Raw genomic sequence first — 25,240 nt, forward strand, 5'->3', positions numbered from 1 at the left:
GGGATTGCGGTCTGGGCACACCTCATCAAAATCCTCAAAGAGTTTTTGGGCTTTGCCGTTCCCTTTTCTCCCTTCCCCTTTTTTATTTATTTTTTTGGGTTCCGCTTTCTGAGCCTTTGGCTCTTTCTGAGCCCGGCTCTGCTTCATCCGCAGGGACAAGGAATTCCCAGCGAGGGCTGGGGTGAGAACGGCATTTCCCCATCTATTTCTCATCATTAATTAATGACGGGGACAGAGGCACCCCCGGAACGCTCTCCCTGCTCTACCCCGGCCCCAAAACGGCTTTTCCCGAATTCCCAGGGTTCAGCCTCTTCCCGGAGGATGTTTCTGAGCTCGCCCGCTCTAGGTGGCAGCAGCCTCCTTCTCTTTCCTGCTCTTCATCCGCCTCCTCTTCCACCTCCCTTCCCCCTCTCCATCCATCCCTCCTCGGGGTTTTTTTGGCTGGAAATTTTCCTGGCTGGAGACCCCAATAAAATTCCCGCAGGAGCTGTTCTGCCCCTGAGCTTCCATCCTGTGGCTCCTCTGTGGTCAGCGGTGCTGAATCGCAGCCTGGATCATCCCGGAGCTCATCCCAAAGCCTCGGTGGCATTCCTGAAACCGAGGTGACATTCCTGAAACCGAGGTGACATCCCTAAAACACAGCGAGATCCCTAAAACCTGGGAACATTTCTAAAACCCACTGATATCCCTAAAACCCGGTGACACCCCTAAAACTCGGCGAAATCATAAAAACCCGGTGACACCCCAAAACCCGGGCACATCCCAAAACCCATCGAAATCTCAAAAACCCCCTGTGATAATCTCAAAAACCCGGTGATAGCCCTAAAACCCAGCGAGATCCCTGAAACTCAGTGATATCCCAAAAACCCCGTGACACCCCAAAAACCCAGGGAAATCTCTAAAACACGGCAATATCCCAAAAACCCGGAGACATCCCTAAAACCCAGCAAAATCCCAAAAACCCGGTGGCATCCCAAAAACCCAGCGAAATCCTAAAACCTGGTGCCACTCTTAAAACCCAGTGACATCCCTAAAACCCAGTGAAATCCCAAAAACCCAGTGACATCCCAAAAACCCAGTGACATCCCAAAAACCCAGTGACATCCCTAAATCCTGGTGACATCCCAAAAACCCAGTGACATTCCTAAAACCCAGCAAAATCCCAAAAACCCAGTGACATCCCAAAAACCCGGCGACATCCCTAAAACCCAGCGAAATCCCCAAAAACCCTGTAACCAAAATGTTCCTTTAAAAAGTGGGAAAACAAAAACAAAAACAAACAAACAAAAAACACCCTCAAGGACAAACCCTCAGGATTTATAGGAACAAATCTGAGGATCTTTCACCTTTTAACCCAAAATTCCCTCAAGGATTTTTCCCTCCTGGATTTTTCCAGCACCTTGCTCCTGCTGTTCAGGTTGCCCAGAGATGAATTATAATTTTTTTTTTTTTTCCTGGTTCTTGTTCCTGCCCCAGAGGCTCGGGAACAGCTGGGAAACAGGCGGGATTTACCGGATGAAGGATCCTTCCTCCTCCTCCTCCTCCCTCCGTGGGGGCTGGAGCTGCAAACAAAAGGAGGAAAATCATCCGGGATGGGACAGCCCTGTTTGCTTCCCGAGACTTGGGAACAGTTTTATCCTCACAGTTTGTCCTTGAGGCTTTTTTTTGTTGTTGTTTTTTGGTTTGTTTTTTTTTTTATTTAAAGGGAATAAGTGGGATTGACACCCCACAAAGAGCCAAAGGTGAAAGGAAAAAGGGAAAAGTTGAGGAAATGGGGATTTTTCCAGCTCTGGAAAATGGTTACAAATCTCACTTTTGGGAAAAAATTAATTTTTTTTCTCCTCTGTCTGGGTTACTGGTGAGATTCAGTGACTTTTCAGGCTGGAAAAAAAGACATTTTTGGGCTTTTCCAACCTGAAAATTTCACTTTTCTGTGATTTTCTGGCTGTGCTCAGATCTGAGGTGTTCGCAGCTCCTGAGAATTGTTTCGGCGAGAAGCACGGAAAGACCCGGAGAACAAGACACATCACGTTCCCCAAATGATAATGAGGGAATTAAATTAAATTAAATTAAATTAAATCGCCTGGGAGGCCAAAACCCTCCTTCCTTCCTTCCTTCCTTCCCCAAGAGCAGCAATTTCTATCACCCAGAAATGAATCACCCCCAGAACTGAGGAATCTGCCTCAGATAATTCCTAAAGCTGTTGTTTCAACCCAATAAAACCCCGTGTAACAACGAGGGCTATCACATCATTCTGTGTTAATTCCGGAATTGCTGCTAATTCCGGCCCAATTAGGAGACAAACCACTTATTAAACTGCAAATCATCCCGGCTAAACCCGAGGATTATTTAACGCCGAGGGTTTCGGGCTGGCGCCGGAATAACGATGTCAGGGGAGCAGGAGCGTTAATCAAAGTAATGAAAACATAAATTAGGGGAGGCTGGGCCGATAAACGGGAAATAAATAGGGTTGGAGGGAGAGGAATACATAAAGCACAGCATTAAAGGAGAAACCCGCAGTGCTGGGAGCGCAGTAAATTCCCAATCCTTCTCCCCAGGATTGGATTTTCGGCGCTGATTTGTGGCCGTGTCCTGGAGAACCGGGGGGATGATAAATATGGAAAATTTCCTCCACCCCCAGCTGCCAGCCAAACCCTCCCGGGGCACGCCGAGAATTCCCAGATTTCTCCTGGAGCTTTCCTGCCGTGCCAAGGGGACAAGAGCCGGCCACTCATTCCCAGGAAATGGCACCAAAACAGGGGATGGAACAGAAAAATGGGGATTTAACTCTGATTTCTGCCTTTGTGGGGTGAGGCACAGCGGGGAGCAGAGCTGTGCATCGAGGATCTGGATTTGGGATATCGGGAAGAGATTCCTGCCCGGGATGTTGGTGAGGTCAGAACTCGGCCGGAGCTCTGCGGGATTAATGATTGTTGGAGCGCCGAGGGAGAGGAGCGATAAGAGTTTGATAAGGCAGAGCTGGAGCTGCTGCTGCGAGAGATCCGGGGATGGGAATGGGAAGGGGAGTGGGAGTGGGGAAGGAAGTTTCAGGGAAGGGAAGTTTCAGGGAAGGGAAGTTTCAGGGAAGGGAAGTTTCAGGGAAGTTTCAGGGAAGTTTCAGGGAAGTTTCAGGGAAGTTTCAGGGAAGGGAAGTTTCAGGGAAGTTTCAGGGAAGGGAAGTTTCAGGGAAGTTTCAGGGAAGTTTCAGGGAAGGGAAGTTTCAGGGAAGTTTCAGGGAAGTTTCAGGGAAGTTTCAGGGAAGTTTCAGGGAAGGGAAGGGAAGGGAAGGGAAGGGAAGGGAAGGGAAGGGAAGGGAAGGGAAGGGAAGGGAAGGGAAGGGAAGGGAAGGGAAGGGAAGGGAAGGGAAGGGAAGGGAAGGGAAGGGAAGGGAAGGGAAGGGAAGGGAAGGGAAGGGAAGGGAAGGGAAGGGAAGGGAAGGGAAGGGAAGGGAAGGGAACTGTGGGGGGCACTGGGAGGGATGGAGCAGGATCCCACACCCAGGGATGGGATGAGAGGTCAGCGGTGTCCACTGGGCTCAGGGACACCCCAGGGACCCTCATGGACACCAGGACAGAACCCCCACTCTGAAGCCCCTCATGGTCCAGTAACATCGGGACACTGGGACGGGATGGGATGGGATGGGATGGGATGGGATGGGATGGGATGGGATGGGATGGGATAGGGGGGCTGTGGCAGGTGTCCCTGTGTCTGTGTGTCTGTGTGTCCGTGTGTCTGTGTCTCTCTGTCTCTCTGTCTGTCTGTCTGTCTGTCTCCAGCTGCCAGGGTGGGGCTGCCCGAGATCTCCAGGAGCCGCTGCCTTCCTCTGGCCTCTTCCTCCTCCTCCTAATTAACTCTGATTTGCATTGTGGGGACGAGTCTGTGCAGGGCCGGGAGGGAATCCTGCCCGGGAGAGCTCCGGGGTGACGGATCCAGCACGGGGGAGTTTTTGTGTTTTCCAGGAATTCCTGGAAAAGCGTCCAGGAGCTCGCACAGGCAGCAGGGGCAGGATCAGGATTGGGGTCCCCGTCCTGCTGTTCGAAACAGATTTGGGGACCCCCGGTGTGACCCCAGAGCAGCAGGGGCGGCTCGGGGCTCTCTCCCCAAATTCCCTGGATCCTGCTGATGTTTCCATCCCTGCTCTAGCCGGTGGGGGCCGGTGTGAAGGCAATCGGAATTTTAAAAATTGGGATTTCTTTCACAAGTGAAGGCTCCTTTTGGCAGAAACTCCTTTTCCTTTTCGGCCAAAAGTCCCAGCAAAGCTCTCCCAGGAGCGCTGGCCTCGCTCCAGCCCTGCTGCTTGGGCTGAGGGCTGGGGGCCTCTCCCCAATATAAACCATTCCCAGTACGAACCATTCCCAGTACGAACCATTCCCAGTATGAACCATTCCCAGTATGAACCATTCCCAGTACAAACCATTCCCAGTACAAACCATTCCCAGTACAATCATTCCAGTATAAACCATCACCAGTACAAACCATTCCCAGTACAAACCATCACCAGTACAAACCATTCCAGTATAAACCATTCCAGTACAAACCATCACCAGTACAAACCATTCCCAGTATAAACCGTTCCAGTATAAACCATTCCCAGTACAAACCATTCTCAGCCCAAACCATTCCCAGTACAAACCATTCCAGTATAAACCATTCCCAGTAGGAACCATCCCCAGTATAAACAATCCCCAGTACAAACCATTCCCAGTCCCACCCCCCTCCCTTCCCAGCCTCTCTGGGTCCTGATTCCCATCCCCCAGGCTGGGCAGGGGGGACCCTCCAGTGACCCCCCAGTGACCCCCCAGTGACCCCAGTGACCCCAGTGACCCCTCACGCCCCCCTCCCTACCGCAGCCTCTAGCCGAGCTGCTCAGCAACTCCTGAAACCCCAAAAATCCAGGCCAGGGATTTTAGGATGCGCCGAGTTTGGGGGGCTGAGACCTCACCCCACCGCTGAGCGAGGGGCTCGGGGATCGCCTCAAGCCCCGGGGTCCCCCCCCCAAACCCCCCCAAAGCCCCGGGGTCACCCCAAAGCCCCGGGGTCCCCCCCAAAGCGCCGGGAGGAGCCACGGGCGGAGCTCCCGAGCCCGGGGCGGGTCCGGAGCGGCGGCGGCGGCGGAGCCGCTCCCGGCCCGGCCCCGTCCCGAGCAGCCGCTCCCAGCCCCGTCCCGAGGAACCCGGAGCCGCCCCGGCCCCGTCCCGAGGAACCGCTCCCGGACCAGCCCCGTCCCGAGGAACCCGGAGCCGCTCCCGGCCCCGTCCCGAGCAGCCCCTCCCGTCCCGGCCCCGTCCCGAGGAACCGCTCCCGGCCCCGTCCCGAGCAGCCGCTCCCGGCCCGGCCCCGTCCCGAGGAAACCGGAGCCGCCCCGGCCCCGTCCCGAGGAACCCGGAGCCGCCCCGGCCCCGTCCCGAGCAGCCGCTCCCGGCCCGGCCCCGTCCCGAGGAACCCGGAGCCGCCCCGGGCCCGCGGCCGCGATGGCCCCGCTCCCCCCCGCATGAAGCTGCGCGGGGCCGGGCCGGGGGCAGCGGCGGCCGGGGGCGCTCGGGGGGACGCGGGGCTGGAACCGGGAACCGGCGGCGCCGCCCCGCAGCCCCCCGCGGGTCCCGGCGCGGACGGAGCGCGGGTCTCGGCGCTGCTCGGGAGGATGCACTTGTTCCGGAGCTCCAGCTACGAGGTGCGGCTGGAGGGGGCCGGGGGGAGCCTGCCCCCCATCCAGGGGATCCGCTGGGTGAGTGGGGCCGGGGGCCGCGGGTCCCGAATCCTGGGGAATCTCCTCGGGGGGAGTGGGGAGCGGGAGGAGCTCATCCTGAATCCGGGGGATCCGCTGGAGGATTGGGGAGTGGGGGGAGCCTGTCCCGAATCCAGGAATTTCTCTGAGTGAGTGGGGAGCGGGGGGGAGCCTGTCCCGAATCCAGGGAATCTCTGCTGGGGGATTGGGGCCAGGAACCTCCTCAGCACCGGGAATGCGGGGAGGAGAGGAAGGGAGGGAATTCAGGCGTGCAGGGAGCCAGGGGAGGGGGGAAGGAGCGAGGTGAGGGCACGGGGAGTGAATCCGGGCGTGCAAGGAGTGAATCCGGGCATGCAGGGGAGAGCACGAGGGGCCAGGTGAGGGGGGAAGGAGGCAGGTGAGGGGGGAAGGAGGCAGGTGAGGGGGGAAGGAGGCAGGTGAGGGGGGAAGGAGGCAGGTGAGGGCACGGGGGGCCAGGGGAGGGCACGGGGAGTGAATCCGGGCGTGCAGGGAGTGAATCCGGGCGTGCAGGGAGTGAATCCGGGCGTGCAGGGGAGAGCACGAGGGGCCGGGTGAGGAAGGAAGGAGCCAGGGGAGGGGGAAGGAGGCAGGTGAGGAAGGAAGGAGGCAGGTGAGGGGGAAGGAGCCAGGTAAAGGCACGGGGAGTGAATCCAGGCGTGCAGGTGACACCACGAGGGGCCAGGTGAGGGGGGAAGGAGGCAGGTGAGGGGGGAAGGAGCCAGGGGAGGGAAGAAGGAGGCAGGTGAGGGCACGGGGAGTGAATCCGGGCGTGCAAGGAGTGAATCCGGGCGTGCAGGGGAGAGCACGAGGGGCCAGGTGAGGGGGAAGGGGCCAGGTGAGGGCACGGGGGGCCGGGTGAGGGGGAAGGAGGCAGGTGAGGGGGGAAGGGGCCAGGTGAGGCTGCAGGTGAGCTGAGCAGGCTCTGCACTTCCCCCGGGCCCCTCTCGGGGTGGAGCAGAGCGGAACGAGCAGCCGGGCGTGAAACGAGCCCGGTGCCAGGAGCCCGGCAGGAAGGACGTTCGTGATGGGACGTTCCCATGGGGACATTCCCGGTGGGACATTCCCGGTGGGACATTCCTGATGGGATATTCCCATGGGGACATTCCTTGGGGTCATTCCTGATGGGATATTCCCGTGGGGACATTCCTGTGGGGACATTCAAGGAAAAAAACCGAAATTATTTGGGGGGGGACGATTTTGGGCATTTCCACACCTCACAGGGCTTCCCTCCCTGATCAGAATTTCCCCCCTTTTTTTTCCAATTATTTTTTCACTCTGGAATTTTTAGGACCAAACTTTGGGGAGGGTTTTTGAGCAGCACCGCAGGCCTCGAGCATTCCTGTGATAAACTGGGATAAACTGGGATAAACCGGGATAAACTGGGCTCAATCCCTGCTCCGTGGGGGACACTAGGGATCGAGGTGAACCGATCCGAGCAGGAAAAATGGATTTTGTCCCGGCACAGCCGTTCCAGGGCCGGGTGAGCAGCAGGGACGGGCTCGGCCGTGCCTTGAGGCAGCGCTTTTGTCCCTTGTCCCCACCCTGGGAACTCCTGGAAACTCCTCCCGGTGTCCTGGCTCCGGCTCATCCCTCCTGGGGTCCCATCCCAGCGCCAGCAAATCCCTCCCGGCTCCAAAGGACGTGGCTGTCCCCAAGCTGCTCCGTCCTTCCCAGGGGACAAGTGCCACCGTGCCAGTGACAAGTGCCACCGTGCCAGTGACAAGTGCCACCGTGTCACCCTGCACTGTCCCTGGCCAGGACAGGGGAGCAGGAGCGGGTCCCGAACCCCGTCCCGGGGGAACCGAGCCCCGTCCTGGGGGTTCCCCGGATCGATTTTGGGGTCCCGAACCCCGTCCCGGGGGAACCGAGCTCCATCCCGAACTCGATCTTGGGGTCCCGAACCCCGTCCCGGGGGAACCGAGCCCCGTCCTGGGGATTCCCCAAACTCGATCTTGGGGTCCCGAACCCCCTCCCGGGGGTCCTTAAGCCCCGTCCTGGGGGTTCCCCGCACTCCATCTTGGGGGAACCGAGCGCCACCCTGGGGGTTCCCCAGACTCCACCTTGGGGTCCCGAACCCCATCCCGGGGGAACCGAGCTCCATCCCGAACTCGATCTTGGGGTCCCGAACCCCATCCCGGGGGAACCGAGCCCCATCCTGGGGGTTCCCCGGATCGATTTTGGGGTCCCTGAACCCCATCCCGGGGGAACCGAGCCCCATCCTGGGGGTTCCCCGGACTCGATCTTGGGGTCCCGAACCCCATCCTGGGGGTCCTTGAGCCCTGTTCTGGGGGTTCCCCGCACTCCATCTTGGGGTCCCGAACCCCGTCCTAGGGGAACAGAGCCCCACCCTGGGGGTTCCATCCCGGGGGAGCTGAGCCCCGTCCTGGGGGTTCCCCGGATCGATTTTGGGGTCCCGAACCCCATCCCGGGGGAACCGAGCCCCACCCTGGGGATTCCCCAGACTCGATCTTGGGGTCCGTGAACCCCATCCCGGGGGAACCGAGCCCCACCCTGGGGGTTCCCCAGACTCGATCTTGGGGTCCCGAACCCTATCCCGGGGGTCCTTGAGCCCTGTTCTGTGCCTTCCCCGCACTCCATCTTGGGGTCCCTGAACCCCATCCCGGGGGTCCTTGAGCCCTGTTCTGAGGTCCCCGAGCTCCATCCCAGGGCTCCTCGAGCCCGCAGCTCCTGAATCCAGACCCAAAATCAGGAGCAGCTCTGTCCTTGGGGCACAGAGCCAGCCCGTGCCGCGGGCCGCGCTCCAAGGACACCAAGAGACAAAGATCCCGCTCAAGGACTCGATTCCTCCTTCCCGGCGGGATCCTCACGGCCAGGGCTGCCCTGGGGTCACCCAAACCCTCCCGCTGCCCCCAGATCCCCTCCCTGGAGCGGCCAGCCCGGGCTCGGGCCCTGCAGGACGCCCCGAGCCCCCCTCCCCGTCTCGGCTCCGAGCAGCTTCCGAAGGAGTTGCCGTTCCACCTTCCTGCCCACGGGATCCTGCTTTTCTCCGGGATTCCGGCAGCGCCGGGCGCTCGGCCAAGGCGCCGGCGGCCGTTCCGTGCTCGCGGCCGCTTTTGTTTGGGATCCCGAGGAAAACAAGCGGGGCTATTTCGGGATTTACGGCTCCGGAGAAAGTCCGCGCCCATCCGCAGCCTCGGCCGGCCGAGAGTCGGGACCCCCGGGACCCCCGGGATGCGGTTCAGGGACCCCCGGGATGGGGTTTGGGACCTCCGGATGGGGTTCAGGGACCCCCGGGATGGAGTTCAGGGACCCCCGGGATGGGGCTTGGGACCTCCGGATGGGGTTCAGGGACCCCCAGGATGGGGTTCAGGACCCCCGGGATGGGGTTCAGGACCCCCGGGATGGGGCTTGGGACCTCCGGATGGGGTTCAGGGACCCCGGGATGGGGTTCAGGGATTCCGGGATGGGGTTCAGGACCCCCGGGATGGGGTTCAGGGACCCCGGGATGGGGCTCAGGGACCCCGGGATGGGCTCAAGGACCCTCAGGATGCGTGGGGGGGTTGGGATTTGGTGCTGGATTCAGGATTTGAGTGCTGGGTTCAGAATTTGGTTGCTGGATTCAGGATTTGCGTTCTGCGTTCAGGATTTGTGTTCTGGATTCAGGATTTGGGTTCTGGGTTCGGGATCTGAGTCCTGTGTTCAGGATTTGGGTTCTGGGTCAGGGATTTGGGTTCTGGATTCTGGATCTGAAAGCCGGGGAGCTGCCCCCTCTCCTGGGGAACAGCAGAGCCCCTCTGGGGGCCGGGGCAGCGCTCACCTGCACCCACGGGTGACACCGATCCCTGCACCCACGGGTGACACAGACCTGCCGCACCCACGGGTGACAGGCAGCCCCGGGGTGACACCTCCGTGTCCCCGCAGCCGCCTCCCGTTCGCAAACATTTGCTCGGAGCGGTTCCCGCTCGGCTGCGTTTGCAGAGCGCCTGAGTCACCGTGTCCCCACCTTGGGGACAGCGCGGCCGGGCCACGGGCGCTGTGACACCGAGTGACACCGGGTGACACCGGGTGACACCGAGTGACACCGAGCGACACCGGGTGACACCGAGCGACACCGTGTGACACCGAGTGACACCGGGTGACACCGAGGACCCGGCGGCGTTCCCAGAGCCGCTCGTTCCCTGCTCTCTCCTGGAATTGCTCCTGAGCCGCGCTGGAGGCTCAGCCTCGAGGGTCCTGCGCTAATTAACTCCTAATTAACTTTAATTGGGCTTTGTGTCCGCACCGTCCCTGCTGGGATCGCTCCAACCTTCCCTGCCTGGATCCCACAGATCCCGGGGAGGATCCTGGAAATCCCGGGTGGGATCCTGGGAATCCCGCAGATCCCCGGGGGGATCCTGGAAATCCCGGGGGGATCCCACAGATCCCGAGGGAATCCCGCAGGTCCCCGGGGGGATCCCGGAAATCCCGGGTGGGAAATCCCGGGTGGGATCCTGCAGGTCCCGGAGGGATCCCACAGATCCCGAGGGAATCCCGCAGGTCCCAGGGGGGGGGATCCCGGAAATCCCGGGGGAATCCCGCAGGTCACGGGGGGGAATCCCGGAAATCCCGGGTGGGATCCTGCAGGTTCCAGGGGGGATCCCACAGATCCCGAGGGAATTCCGCAGGTCCCCGGGGGGGGATCCCACAAATCCCGGGGAATCCCGCAGGTCCCCGGGGGGATCCCACAAATCCCGGGGGGATCCCGCGGATCCGGGGGAATCCCTGGAGCCGCCGCTTTTTGGGTTCCCTCCCTGGGGGCTGCGGAGCCGGGAGCAGCCAGAGGGACCCCCCGAGCCCCTCCGGCCGTGCCCGTGAGCGCTCCCGGGGCCCGGAACGGGTCTGACGGGCGCGGGCCGGGCTTGTTTGTCCAGGGCCGTGGCCCGGAGCGAGCGCGGCTGCCCCGGGCCCCGCGACCCGGGCGGGGCTGCGGGTTCGGGGTCCGGCCTCCCCCGAGCCTCTGGTTTTACCCGGAGCATCCCCGGCGAGGAGAGCTGGGAGGAAAGAGAGCCAGGGAGGGGCTGGAGTCAGGATCTGTGCCCGGGAAATGGGGTCGGGGCTCAGGAAATGGGTGCTGGGGTGGAGAACTGGGTGCTGGGTTCGGGATTTGGGTGCTGGGTTCGGGAATGGGGGCTCGGTTCAGGATTTGGGTTCTGGATTCAGGATTTCAGCTGCTGCCTCACCTGGTGAACATGTGGGGCCACTCTGGGGGTTTCAGGACCCCCTCCCGTGGCTCAGCGGGGTGAGGGGGGCTCAGCAGAGCCCCCCAAACCCCCCCCATCCCCCCCTTTGGTTTTCCAGACCCCGCTCCTGGACTCGGAATCCAGCCTGGACTATGGACACAGCATCACCCAGGTGGGGGCAGGGACGTGAATTTGGGGAGCCTGTGGGGGCTGAGGGGGGCGGGAGCACCCCAGAATTGTGTGGGGCCGGAGCACCCCGATATTCTGTGGGGCTGGAGCACCCCAGAATTGTGTGGGGTTGGAGCACCCCGATATTCTGTGGGGCAGGAGCACCCCGATATTCTGTGGGGCAGGAGCACCCCGGTATTGTGTGGGGCTGGAGCACCCCGATATTGTGTGGGGCTGGAGCACCCCGGTATTCTGTGGGGTTGGAGCACCCCGATATTGTGTGGGGCAGGAGCACCCCGATATTCTGTGGGGTGGAGCACCCCCTGTCCCATCGCCATGGGGCGGTCACTCCATGCCGGGGTGGCCGGTGGCGACCCGGGGTCAGTGTGGGGACACTGTGGGGACACTGTGGGGACACTGTGGGGACAGTGGCAGCCCAGCCCAGCCCAGCCCAGCCCCCCTCGCCCCTCCTCCCCCCCAGGCATCCTCGGGGCGGGTTTGGCGAGCGGGGAAGCTCCTGCTCGCCCACCTGAGCAGCGCCCGGCCCGGCCTCATCCGCGACCACAAACGTCACCTGCGGCACCACCGGTGCGGGCCGGGGGGCGAGGGGGGCGAGGGGGGGCGAGGGGGGTCTGGGGGAGCTCTGGGGGTCTGCCAGGGGGCTCTGGCGGGGGCTCTGGGGGGGCTCAGGGGGGGCTCGGGGGCTCAGGGGGGGCTGTCAGGGGGTTCTGGGGGGGCTCGGGGGGTCTGGAGGGCTCGGGGGGGGGCTCTGGGGGGGCTGTCAGGGGCTCTGTGGGGGTTCGGGGGGTCTGGGGGGCTGTCAGGGGCTCTGGGGGGGCTGTCAGGGGGCTCTGGGGGGCTCGGGGGGGGGGCTCTGGGGGGGCTGTCAGGGGCTCTGTGGGGGTTCGGGGGGTCTGGGGGGCTGTCAGGGGGTCTGTGGGGGCTCGGGGGGTCTGGAGGGCTCGGGGGGGCTCTGGGGGGGCTGTCAGGGGGCTCTGGGGGGCTCGGGGACTCTGGGGGTTCGGGGGATGCTCTCGGGGGTCTCTCACCGCCTCCCTCCCGGCTCTGGGGGCTCTGGGGAGTTCGGGGGGTGCCCTGGGGGTCTCTCACTCACTGTCTCCCTCCGGGCTCTGGGGGTTCGGGGGGTGCCCTGGGGGTCTCTCACCGCCCCCCTCCCGGCTCTGGGGGCTCTGGGGAGTTCGGGGGGTGCCCTGGGGGTCTCTCACTCACTGTCTCCCTCCGGGCTCTGGGGAGTTCGGGGGGTGCCCTGGGGGTCTCTCACCGCCCCCCTCCCAGGCAGTGCTGCTCGGGCAAGGCTCTCGTGGACTCGCTGCTGAGCTCGGGCGCGGTCCCCACGCGCGGCCAGGCCGTGGGCATCGGGCAGGTGCTGCTGGACAGCGGCGTGCTGACCCACGGTGAGCTCGGGCCGCGACCCCGGGGGTCTCGGGGGGGGTCCCGAGCCGAGCTGACCGCGCCATGCCCCCGCAGTGCGGCAGGAGTGGCACTTCCAGGACAAGGACAGTCAGTTCTATCGCCTCGCCGAGCCGGAGCCGAGCCCCGAGCCGGGCCCGGGGGACCCCGAGGGGCTGCCGGAGGCGCTGGGGCTGCTGGCGCAGCTCGGCCCCGACGCGCTGCTCGCCACGGCCCTGCGCAAGCCGTGAGTGCCGGGGGTCCCTGCCACCTCGGGGGGTCTTTGTGCCCCTCCGGGGGTCCTTGCCACCTCCAGGGGGGTCCCTTTGCACCTCCGGGGGTCGTTGTGCCCCTTCGGGGGTCTTTGTGCCCCTCCGGGGGTCCCTTCCACCTCGGGGGGTCTTTGTGCCCCTCCAGGGGGTCTTTGTGCCCCTCCGGGGGTCCCTTCCACTTCGGGGGGTCTTTGTGCCCCTCCGGGGGTCTTTGTGCACCTCCCAGGGGTCTTTGTGCCCCTCCCAGGGGTCTTTGTGCCCCTCCGGGGGGTCTTTGTGCACCTCCGGGGGTCTTTGTGCCCCTCCGGGGGTCTTTGTGCACCTCCGGGGGGTCTTTTTGAACCTCCCGGGATCCGTCTGGACCCTGCTCGGCGGGTCTGGGGCTGCTGAGGGGGTGGTGACCCAAAAAAAAAAAGGGAAAGGGGGGATGGGGAGGGGGGCGCAGGGAGCCGCTGACCGGGGTGACCCCCCCGCCCCTCCCAGGCCCGCCCAGCGCACGCAGGACGAGCTGGAGCTGATTTTCGAGGAGCTGCTTCACATCAAAGCCGTGGCTCATCTCTCCAACTCGGTGCGTGAGGTCCCCAAACCCTGCGGGGTCTGGGTGTCGGGGTGTCCCCCCGGTCCCCAAACCCTGTCGGGGTGTCCCCCTGTCCCCAAACCCTGCGGGGTGTCCCCCGGTCCCCAAACCCTGCGGGGTGTCCCCCCGGTCCCCAAATCCTGCGGGGTCTGAGTGTCGGGGTGTCCCCCCGGTCCCCAAACCCTGTCGGGGTGTCCCCTGTCCCCAAATCCTGTCGGGGTGTCCCCTGTCCCCAAATCCTCCTGATCCCTGTCCAGGCGCCTCCCCTGCCCCCCAGATCTTCCTGCCCCCCGTTCCTTCCCATCCAACCATCCTCCCCCGACCGTCCCCGTCCCTCCCCCGACCCCTCCCCGTATTTCCCGTCCCCGGTCCCCTCCCGGCCGGCGGTGACAGATCTGTCCCCTGGCGCAGGTGAAACGGGAGCTGGCGGCCGTGCTCGTGTTCGAGGGGCACCAGCGAGCGGGCACCGTCCGTGAGTCGGGGGCTCTTCCCAAAATCGTGGATTTTCCACCTTCCCAAAATTGTGGATTTTCCACCCGGGGCTGTTCCCAAAATTGTGGATTTTCCACCCCGGGGACACCGGGGCTGTTCCCAAAATTATGGATTTTCCACCCGGGGCTGTTCCCAAAATTATGGATTTTCCACCCGGGGCTGTTCCCAAAATTGTGGATTTTCCACCCCGGGGCTGTTCCCAGAATTGTGGATTTTCCACCTTCCCAGAATTGTGGATTTCCCACCCCGGGGCTGTTCCCAGAATTGTGGATTTTCCACCTTCCCAAAATTGTGGATTTCCCACCCCGGGGCTGTTCCCAAAATTGTGGATTTCCCACCCCGGGGCTGTTCCCAAAATTGTGGATTTTCCACCCCGGGGCTGTTCCCAGAATTGTGGATTTTCCACCCGGGGCTCTTCCCAGAATTGTGGATTTTTTTCCCCCTTTTCTCCCGGGTGTGTGACAGTTTTCAGCCAAGGTGACAAAGGCACCTCCTGGTACATCATCTGGAAGGGCTCGGTCAACGTGGTCACCCACGGCAAGGTGGGTGTGTCCCCGCGGGGGGGTGGCGCTCTGGGGACACTCTGGGGACACCCAATGTCACCCCAATGTCACCCAGTGTCACCCCAATGTCACCCCAATGTCACCCCAATGTCACCCCAATGTCACCCCAATGTCACCCAGTGTCACCCAATGTCACCCCAGTGCCACCCCAATGTCACCCCAATGTCACCCAATGTCACCCCAGTGTCACCCAAATGTCACCCAGTGTCACCCCAATGTCACCCCAATGTCACCCCAACGTCACCCCAATGTCACCCCAATGTCACGTCAATGTCACCCCAGTGTCACCCCAATGTCACCCCAACGTCACCCCAGTGCCACCCCAATGTCACCCCAATGTCACCCAATGTCACCCCAGTGCCACCCCAATGTCACCCCAGTGCCACCCCAGTGCCACCCCAATGTCACCCCAATGTCACCCCAATGTCACCCAGTGTCACACCCCGCTGTCCCCAGGGCCTGGTGGCCACCCCAATGTCCCCCCAATGTCCCCCCAATGTCACCCAGTGTCACACCCCGCGTGTCCCCAGGGCCTGGTGGCCACCCCAATGTCCCCCCAGTGTCACACCCCTCACCCCGCTGTCCCCAGGGCCTGGTGGCCACCCCAATGTCCCCCCAGTGTCACCCAGTGTCACACCCCGCTGTCCCCAGGGCCTGGTGGCCACCCCAATGTCCCCCCAATGTCACCCAGTGTCACCACCCCGCTGTCCCCAGGGCCTGGTGGTCACCCCAATGTCCCCCCAATGTCCCCCCAATGTCACCCAGTGTCACACCCCGCTGTCCCCAGGGCCTGGTGGCCACCCTGCACGAGGGGGACGATTTCGGGCAGCTGGCGCTGGTGAACGACGCGCCGCGCGCGGCCACCATCCTGCTGCGGGAGGACAACTGCCACTTCCTGCGCGTGGACAAGCGCGACTTCCACCGCATCCTCAAGGTGGGGCCGCGCTCCGGCCGCGGGGGACCCGGGAATCCCGGGGACTGGTTCGGGAATTCCGGGAATTCCGTCCCCCCAGGACGTGGAGGCCAACACGGTGCGGCTGAAGGAGCACGGGCGGGTGGTGCTGGTGCTGCAGAGGGACCTGCAGGGCGGCCCCGCGGCCTCGGCGCGCAGCGGCAGGTGACACCCCGTCCCTGTGTCCCTTGTGGCAGGTGACACCCTGTCCCTGTGTCCCCTGTGGCAGGTGACACCCCGTCCCTGTGTCCCTTGTGGCAGGTGACACCCTGTCCCTGTGTCCCTTGTGGCAGGTGACACCTTGTCCTTGTGTCCCTTGTGGCAGGTGACACTCTGTCCTTGTGTCCCCTGTGGCAGGTGACACCCCGTCCTTGTGTCCCTTGTGGCAGGTGACACTCTGTCCTTGTGTCCCCTGTGGCAGGTGACACCCCGTCCCTGTGTCCCCTGTGGCAGGTGACACCCTGTCCTTGTGTCCCTTGTGGCAGGTGACACCCTGTCCCTGTGTCCCTTGTGGCAGGTGACACCCCGTCCTTGTGTCCCTTGTGGCAGGTGACACCCTGTCCTTGTCCCTGTCCCTGTCCCCTTCTGGCAGGTGACACCCCGTCCCTGTGTCCCTTGTGGCAGGTGACACATCTGCCCCTTGTGGCAGGTGACACCCTGTCCCTGTGTCCCTTGTGGCAGGTGACACTGCTGTCCCTGTCCCCTTGTGGCAGGTGACACCCTGTCCCTGTGTCCCTTGTGGCAGGTGACACTGCTGTCCCTGTGTCCCTTGTGGCAGGTGACACCCTGTCCTTGTGTCCCCTGTGGCAGGTGACACTCTGTGCCTGTGTCCCTTGTGGCAGGTGACACCCCGTCCTTGTGTCCCTTGTGGCAGGTGACACTCTGTGCCTGTGTCCCTTGTGGCAGGTGACACTGCTGTCCCTGTCCCTGGTCCCTTGTGGCAGGTGACACTCTGTGCCTGTGCCTGCCCCTTATGGCAGGTGACACTCCTGCCACTGACCCCTTATGGCAGGTGACACATCTGTCCCTGTCCCTTGTGGCAGGTGACACCACTGCCCCTGTCCCTTGTGGCAGGTGACACCGCTGTCCCTGTCCCCTGAGCAGCAGGTGGCGCCTCTGTCCCCCTTCTGGCAGGTGACACTCCTGTCTCCCTCCCTCTTATGGCAGGTGACACTCCTGTCCCTGTGCCCCTTGTGGCAGGTGACACATCTGCCCCTTGGGGCAGGTGACACTCCTGCCCCTGTCCCCTGAGCAGCAGGTGGCACCTCTATCCCCCTTATGGCAGGTGACACTCCTGTCCCTGTGCCCTTGTGGCAGGTGACATCCCTGTCCCCATCCCTCATATGGCAGGTGACACTCCTGTGCCCCTTGTGGCAGGTGACACCTCTGTGCCTGTCCCCTTATGGCAGGTGCCACTCCTGCTCCTGCCCCCCTCTGTCCCTGACCCCCACGCAGCAGGTGACACCCCTGTCCCTGTCCCTGTCCCTGTCCCCTGTCCCTGTCCCTGTCCCCTGTCCCTGTCCCTGTCCCCTGTCCCCTGTCCCTGTCCCTGTCCCCGTCCCTGTCCCTGTCCCTGTCCCTGTCCCTGTCCCTGTCCCTGTCCCTGTCCCTCTCCCTGTCCTGTCCCTGTTCCTGTCCCTGTCCTGTCCCTGTCCCCTGTCCCTCTCCCTGTCCTGTCCCCGTCCCTGTCCCTGTCCTGTCCCTGTCCCTGTCCCCATGTCCCTGTCCCTGTCCCTCTCCCTGTCCTGTCCCTGTTCCTGTCCCTGTCCCTGTGTCCCTGTCCCCTGTCCCTCTCCCCTGTCCCCCTGTCCCCTGTCCCTGTCCCTGTCCCTGTCCCTGCTCCTGTCCCTGTCCCTGTCCCCTGTCCCCCGCGTCTCCCTGTCCCTGTCCCCTGTCCCTGTCCCTCCCTGTGTCCCCTCTGTCCCTGTCCCGTCCCTGTCCCTGTCCCACTGTCCCTGTCCCTGTCTCCTGTCCCTGTCCCACTGTCCCTGTCCCCTGTCCCGTCCCTGTCCCTCTCCTGTCCCCATCCCTCCCCCCCGCCCTTTCCCTCGGGCCCTTTTGGGGCCGAACAAAGGGACAGGAGCGGTGTCACCAACCCGGCCCCGCCGCGCGTGTCCCCAGCAGGTTCCTGGTGATGGCCGGGACCCCCGAGAAGATCCTGGAGCACCTGCTGGAGTTCATGAGGCTCGATGCCACCCTCTACGACCCCGTGGGTGCGTGCGAGTGTCCCCTGAGCCGGGGACAGTCCCAAAGCCACCCGGGGTTGGCGTCCAACCCCAAATCCCGCCCGTCCCACCCGGGAATCGCCCAAAATCCCCCAAAGGGCGAGGCTCGGGAGAGGGCGGCGCCTCCGGGGGGGAGGGACCCGGGAGCCGGGAGATGTCCCCAGAGGGTCACAAATGCCAGCCGGTGTCACCGCCCTGCCCTGGGGACAGCCCCCGCCACCCCCTTCCCACCGCCGGCACCGACCCAGCCCCTCCCGAGCGGTTTAGGGACAAAATCTGTCCCCGCCCCGCGCTGGGGACAGCCCAGGCTGCGGTCCCCGTGTCCCCAGGGTGCTGGGGACGGCAGTGACAGAGGGGACAGCAGTGACAACTTGGGACAGCAGTGACAGTGGGGGACAGCAGTGACAATTTGGGACAGCAGTGACAGAGGGGACAGCAGTGACAGTGGGGGACAGCAGTGACAATTTGGGACAGCAGTGACAGAGGGGACAGCAGTGACAGTGGGGACAGCAGTGACAGAGGGGACAGCAGGGGCAGGGGGGACAGCAGTGACAGTTTGGGACAGCAGTGACAATTCGGGACAGCAGTGACGATTTGGGACAGCAGGGACAGAGGGGACAGCAGTGACAGAGGGGACAGCAGTGACAGAGGGGACAGCAGTGACAATTCAGGACAGCAGTGACAACTTGGGACAGCAGTGACAGTGGGGGACAGCAGTGACAGTGGGGACAGCAGTGACAGAGGGGACAGCAGGGACAGGGGGGACAGCAGTGACAGTTTGGGACAGCAGTGACAATTCGGGACAGCAGTGACAATTTGGGACAGCAGTGACAATTTGGGACAGCAGTGACAGAGGGGACAGCAGTGACAGTGGGGACAGCAGTGACAATTCGGGACAGCAGTGACAGAGGGGACAGCAGTGACAGTGGGGACAGCAGTGACGATTTGGGACAGCAGTGACAATTCGGGACAGCAGTGACACTCGCTGCTCGCCGCAGACACGCTGCTGGGCGATTTCCTGCTCACCTACACCGTGTTCATGCCGACCTCGCAGCTCTGCCGGGCGCTGCTGCACCAGTATCCTTCAGCTGCGGGAGCTGGGCGGGACTGGGGGACACTGGGGCGCGCCACCCGCTGGGGACACGCTGGGCGGGGGGAGCCCTTTGCGGGCTCCACCATCCCCCGGGGCGACATCCCCGGGATGTCCCTGCCCCCTGACGCGTCGCTGGTGTCCTTGACTGGTCCCAGTTTCCGCGCGGAGCCGCTGGAGGGCTCGGAGCGGGACAAGGCCGCCTATTCCCTGCGCAAGCGGCGCAAGGTCCTGCGGCTCGTCAGCCAGTGGGTGCTGCTCTACGGGCGGCTGCTGCAGGGCGACCGCAGCACCACGGCCCTGCTGCAGGTACCGGAGGGGACAGCGGGGACAGCGCGGGGACAGCGCGGGGACAGCCCCGAGCTCACCCCGTGCCCGCTGTCCCCACAGAACCTGGCGGACCTGGCGAGCCGGGACCCCCAGCTGGGCGGGCTGGGCCAGGAGCAGGGCCAGGAGAGGCGGCGACCCCGAGCGTGAGTCGCCCCGGTATCCCCCGGTGTCCCCCCGATGTCCCCCGGTGTCCCCTGATGTCCCTCAGTGTCCCCGATGTCACCGCGCGTGCCGGGTCCCTCCCTGGGGACACGCCGGGGCTGCGCTTCCCTAGGGAGGAACTTTTGGGGCGTCACCTTGTCCCGGGGTGCGGCCCGGCCGGGGGAGGGTGTCACACACAGGAGGGGTCAGGAGTGACCCGAACCCCAGGGATGACCCGAACCCCGGGGGTGACCCCGAACCCCGGGGGTGACCCGAACCCCGAGGGTGACCCCGAACCCCAGGGGTGACCCGAACCCCGGGGGTGACCCCGAACCCCGAGGGTGACCCCGAAGCCCGGGGATGACCCGAACCCCGGGGGTGACCCCGAACCCCGAGGGTGACCCGAACCCCAGGGGTGACCCCGAACCCGGGGGGTGACTCGAACCCCGGGGATGACCCGAATCCCAGGGGTGACCCCGAACCCCGAGGGTGACCCGAACCTAGAGGGTGACCCGAATCCCAGGGGTGACCCCTAATCCCAGGGGTGACCCGAACCCCGGGGGTGACCCGAATCCCAGGGGTGACCCCTAATCCCAGGGGTGACCCCGAACCCCAGGGGTGACCCCGAATCCAGGGTCGCCGCTCCCGGTGCGGTTCCCGGCGGTTCCATCCTCCCCCTTCCCCTCCCTCAGGCTGGAGAACGGTGACGGCAGCGTGTCCCCCCAACCCAAGGTAGGGACCCCCGAGGGGTGACAGGGCACGCTCTGGGTCCCCTCTGCCCTTCGGGGACCCCCCCGGGGGCCGCTGGCTGAGGCCCCCCCTCTGCCCCCCCTTTCCAGTCCCGCAGTTCGGGAATTTGGCTCGGGAGCCCCGAGGAGCCGATCCTGGACAGCACCAGCGCCCTGAGAGCGCAGGACAAAGGTACTGCCGGCGCCGGGGACCGTCCCCGCGGCCTGGGGACACCGAGGTGACTTTTGTCCCCTCCCAGTGCCCTACGAGATCTTCAGGGCCGACCACTCGTGCCTGGTGCCGGTGCTGCCCGTGAACGCCTCGGTGCGGGACGTGCTGCGGGCGCTGGCGCCGCGGCTGGGCCGGGACCGGGACCGGGACCGGGAGCTCGTGCTGGTCCGGGTGAACTCGGCCGGAGGTGAGGGGGCTCCCCGGGGGCGGCTCTGTGGCCGGGCCAGCCGGGGTTTGTCCCCGCTCGCCATCCCGCCCGTCCCTCCCCGCAGACAGAGCGGTGCTGCCGCAGGACGCCGTGGGCGTGTTCACGGCGCTGGGCCTCAACGAGAGGCTGTTCGTGGTCAGCGTGGACGAGCTGGGCAGCCTGGTGAGAGCGGGGCGGGGGTCCGGGCTGGGCAGACCCCTCCCCAGAGAGGGTTGGGGGCGGCGGTGCCTCGGTGTGGGGTGTCCGAGCCCGGACTCAGCGGGGTTTGCTCAGGGGTCCTGTCCCGTGCCCAGACCCCCCACCCGGAGCAGCTGGGCCCCCACGCGGGTTCCTCGGACACGCTGGACCTGATCAGCTCCAAGGAACTGGCCAGCCACCTGACGGACTATGACTGGAGCCTCTTCAAGAGCATCCACCAGGTCTGGAGGGCACGGGGGGCGCTCTGGGGGGGCCGGGACACCCCTCAGGGAGGGTCAGGACACCCCTCAGGGTCGGAACACCCCTCAGGACAAGGACACCCCTCAGGGTCGGAACACCTCTCAGGGTTGGGACACCCCTCAGGGTTGGGACACCTCTCAGAGATCAGGACACCCCTCAGGGAGGATCAGGACACCCCTCAGGGATAAGGACACCCCTCAGAGACAAGGACACCCCTCAGGGAGGGTCAGGACACCCCTCAGGGTTGGGACACCCCTCATAGGTCAGGACACCCCTCAGGGACAAGGACGCCCCTCAGTACCAGGACACCCCTTAGGACCAGGACACCCCTCAGGGACAAGGACGCCCCTCAGGACCAGGACACCCCTCAGGGACAAGGACACCCCTCAGTACCAGGACCCCCCTCAGTACCAGGACACCCCTTAGGACCAGGACACCCCTCAGGGACAAGGACGCCCCTCAGTACCAGGACACCCCTTAGGACCAGGACACCCCTCAGGGACAAGGACGCCCCTCAGGACCAGGACACCCCTCAGGGACAAGGACACCCCTCAGTACCAGGACCCCCCTCAGGACCAGGACACCCCTCACCCGCCGCTCTCTCAGGTGGAAATGATCCACTACATCGTGGGCCCGCAGCAGTTCCACGAGGTGGCCACGGCCAACCTGGCGCGGGTGATGCGGCGCTTCAACGAGCTGCAGTTCTGGGTGGCCACCGAGCTGTGCCTGTGCCCCGAGCTCGGGCGGCGAGCGCAGCTCCTGCGCAAGTTCATCAAACTGGCGGCGCAGTGAGTGCCCGTCATGTCCCCGCCACTGTCACTGTCCCCTCCTGCCCCGTCCCCGTCCCTGAGCCGTCCCCGTCCCCGCCTGCAGCCTCAAGGAGCAGAAGAACCTGAATTCCTTCTTCGCGGTGATGTTCGGTGTGGGCAACACGGCCGTGACCCGGCTGGCCAAGACCTGGGAGGTGACAGGAGGGGCAGGGAGGGGACAGGGAGGTGGGACAGCCGCGGGTCGCTGGGGTGGGACAGGCGGGTCCCAGCCCCGTGTCCCTGTCCCCGTGTCCCTGTCCCCGTGCAGAGGTTGCCCCACAAGATCCGGAAGCTGCACTCGGCCCTGGAGAGGATGTTGGTGAGCACAGCCCCCTGTCCCGTGTCCCTTTCCTGTCCCGTGTCCCCTTTCCTGTCCCGTGTCCCCTTTCCTGTCCCGTGTCCCTTTCCTGTCCCGTGTCCCCCTTCCTGTCCCGTGTCCCTTTCCTGTCCCTTGTCCCCCTTCCTGTCCCATGTCCCCTTTCCTGTCCCATATCCCTTTCCTGTCCCATATTCCCTTTCCTGTCCCATGTCCCCTTTCCTGTCCCGTGTCCCCTTTCCTGTCCCGTGTCCCCTTTCCTGTCCCGTGTCCCTTTCCTGTCCCATAGTCCCTTTCCTGTCCCATGTCCCCTTTCCTGTCCCATTTCCCCTTTCCTGCCCTGTGTCCCTGTCCTGTCCCGTGTCCCCTTTCCTGCCCCGTGTCCCCCTTCCTGTCCCGTGTCCCCTGTCCTGTCCCGTGTCCCCCTTTCCTGTCCCCTGTCCCGTGTCCCTTTCCTGTCCCGTGTCCCCTTTCCTGCTTCTTGTCCCCTTTCCTGTCCCGTGTCCCCTTTCTTGTCCCTTGTCCCCTTTCCTGTCCCATATTCCCTTTCCTGTCCCATATTCCCTTTCCTGTCCCGTGTCCCCTTTCCTGTCCCGTGTCCCCTTTCCTGTCCCATGTCCCCTTTCCTTCCCCACGTCCCCCTCCCACCCCATGTCCCCTTTCCCACCCTGTGTCCCTTTCCTGCCCCGTGTCCCCCTTCCCGGTGGGATTTGCCCCCGGAGCAATGGGGGACGGGAGTGCCGCTGTCCCCCCGTGTCCCCTCGTGTCCTCCCCGTGTCCCCGTGTCCCCGCAGGACCCGTCGTGGAACCACCGCGTTTACCGCCTGGCCGTGGCCAAGCTGAGCCCCCCCATCATCCCCTTCGTGCCCCTGCTGCTCAAAGGTGGGTGCCCGGCTCTGGGGACCCTCTGGGTGTGTCCGGGGGGCCCCTCTGATCCCCAAACCCCCCCCCAGACATGACCTTCATCCACGAGGGGAACCGCACGCTGGCCGAGAACCTCATCAACTTCGAGAAGATGGTGAGTGGGGGGCGGTGACCCCTCCGTGTGCCCCCGGCCCGCAGAGCTCTGCCGCTGGAGCCGCCGGGGGGTCACAGCCGCGCCAGGGACGGCGATTTCGGGGTGACCCCCGTGCCTCCCCCACAGCACATGATGGCCAAAACCGTGCGAGTCCTGCAGCGCTGCCGGGGCCACGCACACGGTGAGTGCTCGGGGGGGCTGGGGAGGGGCGGGAGGGTCCCTGGGGAGGGTCCCTGGGGAGAGGCTGGAGTGTCCCTGGGGGAGGAGATGGTCCCTGAGGGAGGGGAGGGAGGGTCCTTGGGGAGGGGCGGGGGAGGGGCGGGAGGGTCCCTGGGGAGGGTCCCTGGGGAGGGGCTGGAATGTCCCTGGGGAGGGGCGGGAGGTCCCTGGGGAGGGGCTGGGGGGTCCCTGGGGAGGGTCCCTGGGGAGGGGCTGGAGGGTCCCTGGGGAGGGGCGGGAGGATCCCTGGGGAGGGTCCCTGGGGAGGGGCTGAGCCCCTCGGGACTGGGCTGAGCTTTCGGGGACGGGGCTGAGCCCCCTCCTCTGTCTGTCCCCCACCAGCCCCGCTGTCCCCGCTCCGGACCCGCTCCTCGCACCGGCCCGAGGACGCCAAGGCCATCAGGATCTCCACGTGTACGAATTCATCGATCCCACCCCAATCCCGCCCCCAAATCTCTGTGGGGGTCCCTGAGCTGAGTGTGGGATCCGTGGGGGGGGTCCCTGAGCCAGCCCTGTGCGATTTTGGGAGGTTTGGGGATGACAGAGGCGGCGCAGGGGGATCCAGGGGCTGGGGGATCCCGCAGGGCTGTGACGGGGGACGGAGGGACCCCAACCCTGATCTCATCCCTCCCGCAGGCTCGGAGCAGTCCCTGAGCGTGAGGAGCCCCGTGTGCACCTGGGCCTACCTGCAGCACCTGAGGGCCATCGACAGCCAGAAGGAGCTGCTGAGGCTGTCCCGGGAGCTGGAGCCCTGAGGGGCGGGGGCTGCAGAGGGACGGGGGCTCGGATGGAGGATGGGGACCCGGAGCAGGGACGGGGGCTCGGACGGAGGATGGGGACCCGGAGCAGGGATGGGGGTTCGGATGCAGGATGGGGACCCGGAGAAAGGATGGGGGCTCGGATGGAGGATGGGGACCCGGAGCAGGAACGGGGGCTCGGATGGAGGATGGGGACCCGGAGCAGGGACGGGGGCTCGGACCAAGGATGGGGACCCGGAGCAGGGACGGGGGCTCGGACGGAGGATGGGGACCCGGAGCAGGGACGGGGGCTCGGACGGAGGATGGGGACCCGGAGCAGGGACGGGGGTTCGGACCAAGGATGGCGACCCGGAGCAGGGATGGGGGTCCTGACCAAGGATGGGGGCTCAGAGTGAGGAGGGGAGCCCAGAGCGAGGATGGGAGCCTGGAGCAGGGATGGGGGTCCTGAGGCAGTTCTGACGGAGGGCGGGGGCCCAGAGCAGGGATGGGGGCTCAGAGTGGGGAGATGGCAGCCCGGAGCGAGGGCGCAGCCGAGCCGCCCCCGGCTCTGCTCCCGGCGGCCCCGGGCTGTGCTGGGGCTCGGCCATGGACCCAGACCCGGCCCGGGCTGTGCTGGGGCTCGGCCATGGACCCAGAGCGGGCCCGGGCTGTGCTGGGGCTCGGCCATGGACCCAGACCCGGCCCGGGCTGTGCTGGGGCTCGGCCATGGACCCAGACCCGGCCCGGGCTGTGCTGGGGCTCGGCCATGGACCCAGAGCGGGCCCGGGCTGTGCTGGGGCTCGGCCATGGACCCAGACCCGGCCCGGGCTGTGCTGGGGCTCGGCCATGGACCCAGACCCGGCCCGGGCTGTGCTGGGGCTCGGCCATGGACCCAGACCCGGCCCGGGCTGTGCTGGGGCTCGGCCATGGATCCAGAGCCGGCCCGGGCTGTGCTGGAGCTCGGCCACGGACCCAGAGCCGGCCCGGGCTGTGCTGGGGCTCGGCCATGGACCCAGACCCGGCCCGGGCTGTGCTGGAGCTCGGCCACGGACCCAGAGCCGGCCCGGGCTGTGCTGGGGCTCGGCCATGGACCCAGACCCGGCCCGGGCTGTGCTGGGGCTCGGCCATGGACCCAGACCCGGCCCGGGCTGTGCTGGGGCTCGGCCATGGACCCAGACCCGGCCCGGGCTGTGCTGGAGCTCGGCCATGGACCCAGACCCGGCCCCGCTGTGCTCCGGGCGGGCGGCCGCAGCGGCGGCACAGCAATAGAGATATTTTTGTACACACGGCTGCGCCTCCCGTTCTTCTTTGGTGGCCCCGAGTGACCTGGGGGTGGCCAGGTCACCCCAGCGGAGGTGACACAGCGCTGGCACCGGGAGGGGACAGCTC

The 25,240-nt window shown here is 65.0% G+C and overlaps 1 protein-coding gene across 2 annotated transcripts; it reads left to right on the plus strand.

The window, feature by feature from the left end:
• Positions 1-5,423: 5,423 nt before the first annotated feature.
• On the plus strand, positions 5,424-25,140 carry RAPGEF3 (Rap guanine nucleotide exchange factor 3). Of its 2 annotated transcripts, none has more exons than XM_056515162.1 (27): positions 5,424-5,725; positions 11,045-11,098; positions 11,576-11,682; positions 12,391-12,509; positions 12,583-12,751; positions 13,260-13,344; positions 13,765-13,825; positions 14,311-14,387; positions 15,196-15,342; positions 15,422-15,525; positions 17,482-17,573; positions 18,584-18,662; positions 18,834-18,984; positions 19,066-19,148; positions 19,839-19,878; positions 19,986-20,067; positions 20,135-20,293; positions 20,379-20,476; positions 20,608-20,733; positions 21,359-21,540; positions 21,626-21,716; positions 21,830-21,880; positions 22,672-22,759; positions 22,831-22,895; positions 23,022-23,076; positions 23,457-23,528; positions 23,751-25,140. In XM_056515162.1, exons 1-27 carry the CDS (start codon positions 5,492-5,494, stop codon positions 23,867-23,869), a joined length of 2,790 nt encoding a protein of 929 aa, XP_056371137.1. In that variant the 5' UTR covers positions 5,424-5,491; the 3' UTR covers positions 23,870-25,140. The 2 variants fall into 2 exon arrangements, with proteins under 2 accessions (XP_056371137.1, XP_056371138.1); XM_056515163.1 differs by having other exon boundaries at positions 17,485-17,573.
• Positions 25,141-25,240: the final 100 nt, after the last annotated feature.

This window comes from Oenanthe melanoleuca, linkage group LGE22 (assembly GCF_029582105.1).
Source record: "Oenanthe melanoleuca isolate GR-GAL-2019-014 linkage group LGE22, OMel1.0, whole genome shotgun sequence".
Classification (NCBI taxonomy): Eukaryota; Metazoa; Chordata; class Aves; order Passeriformes; family Muscicapidae; genus Oenanthe; species Oenanthe melanoleuca.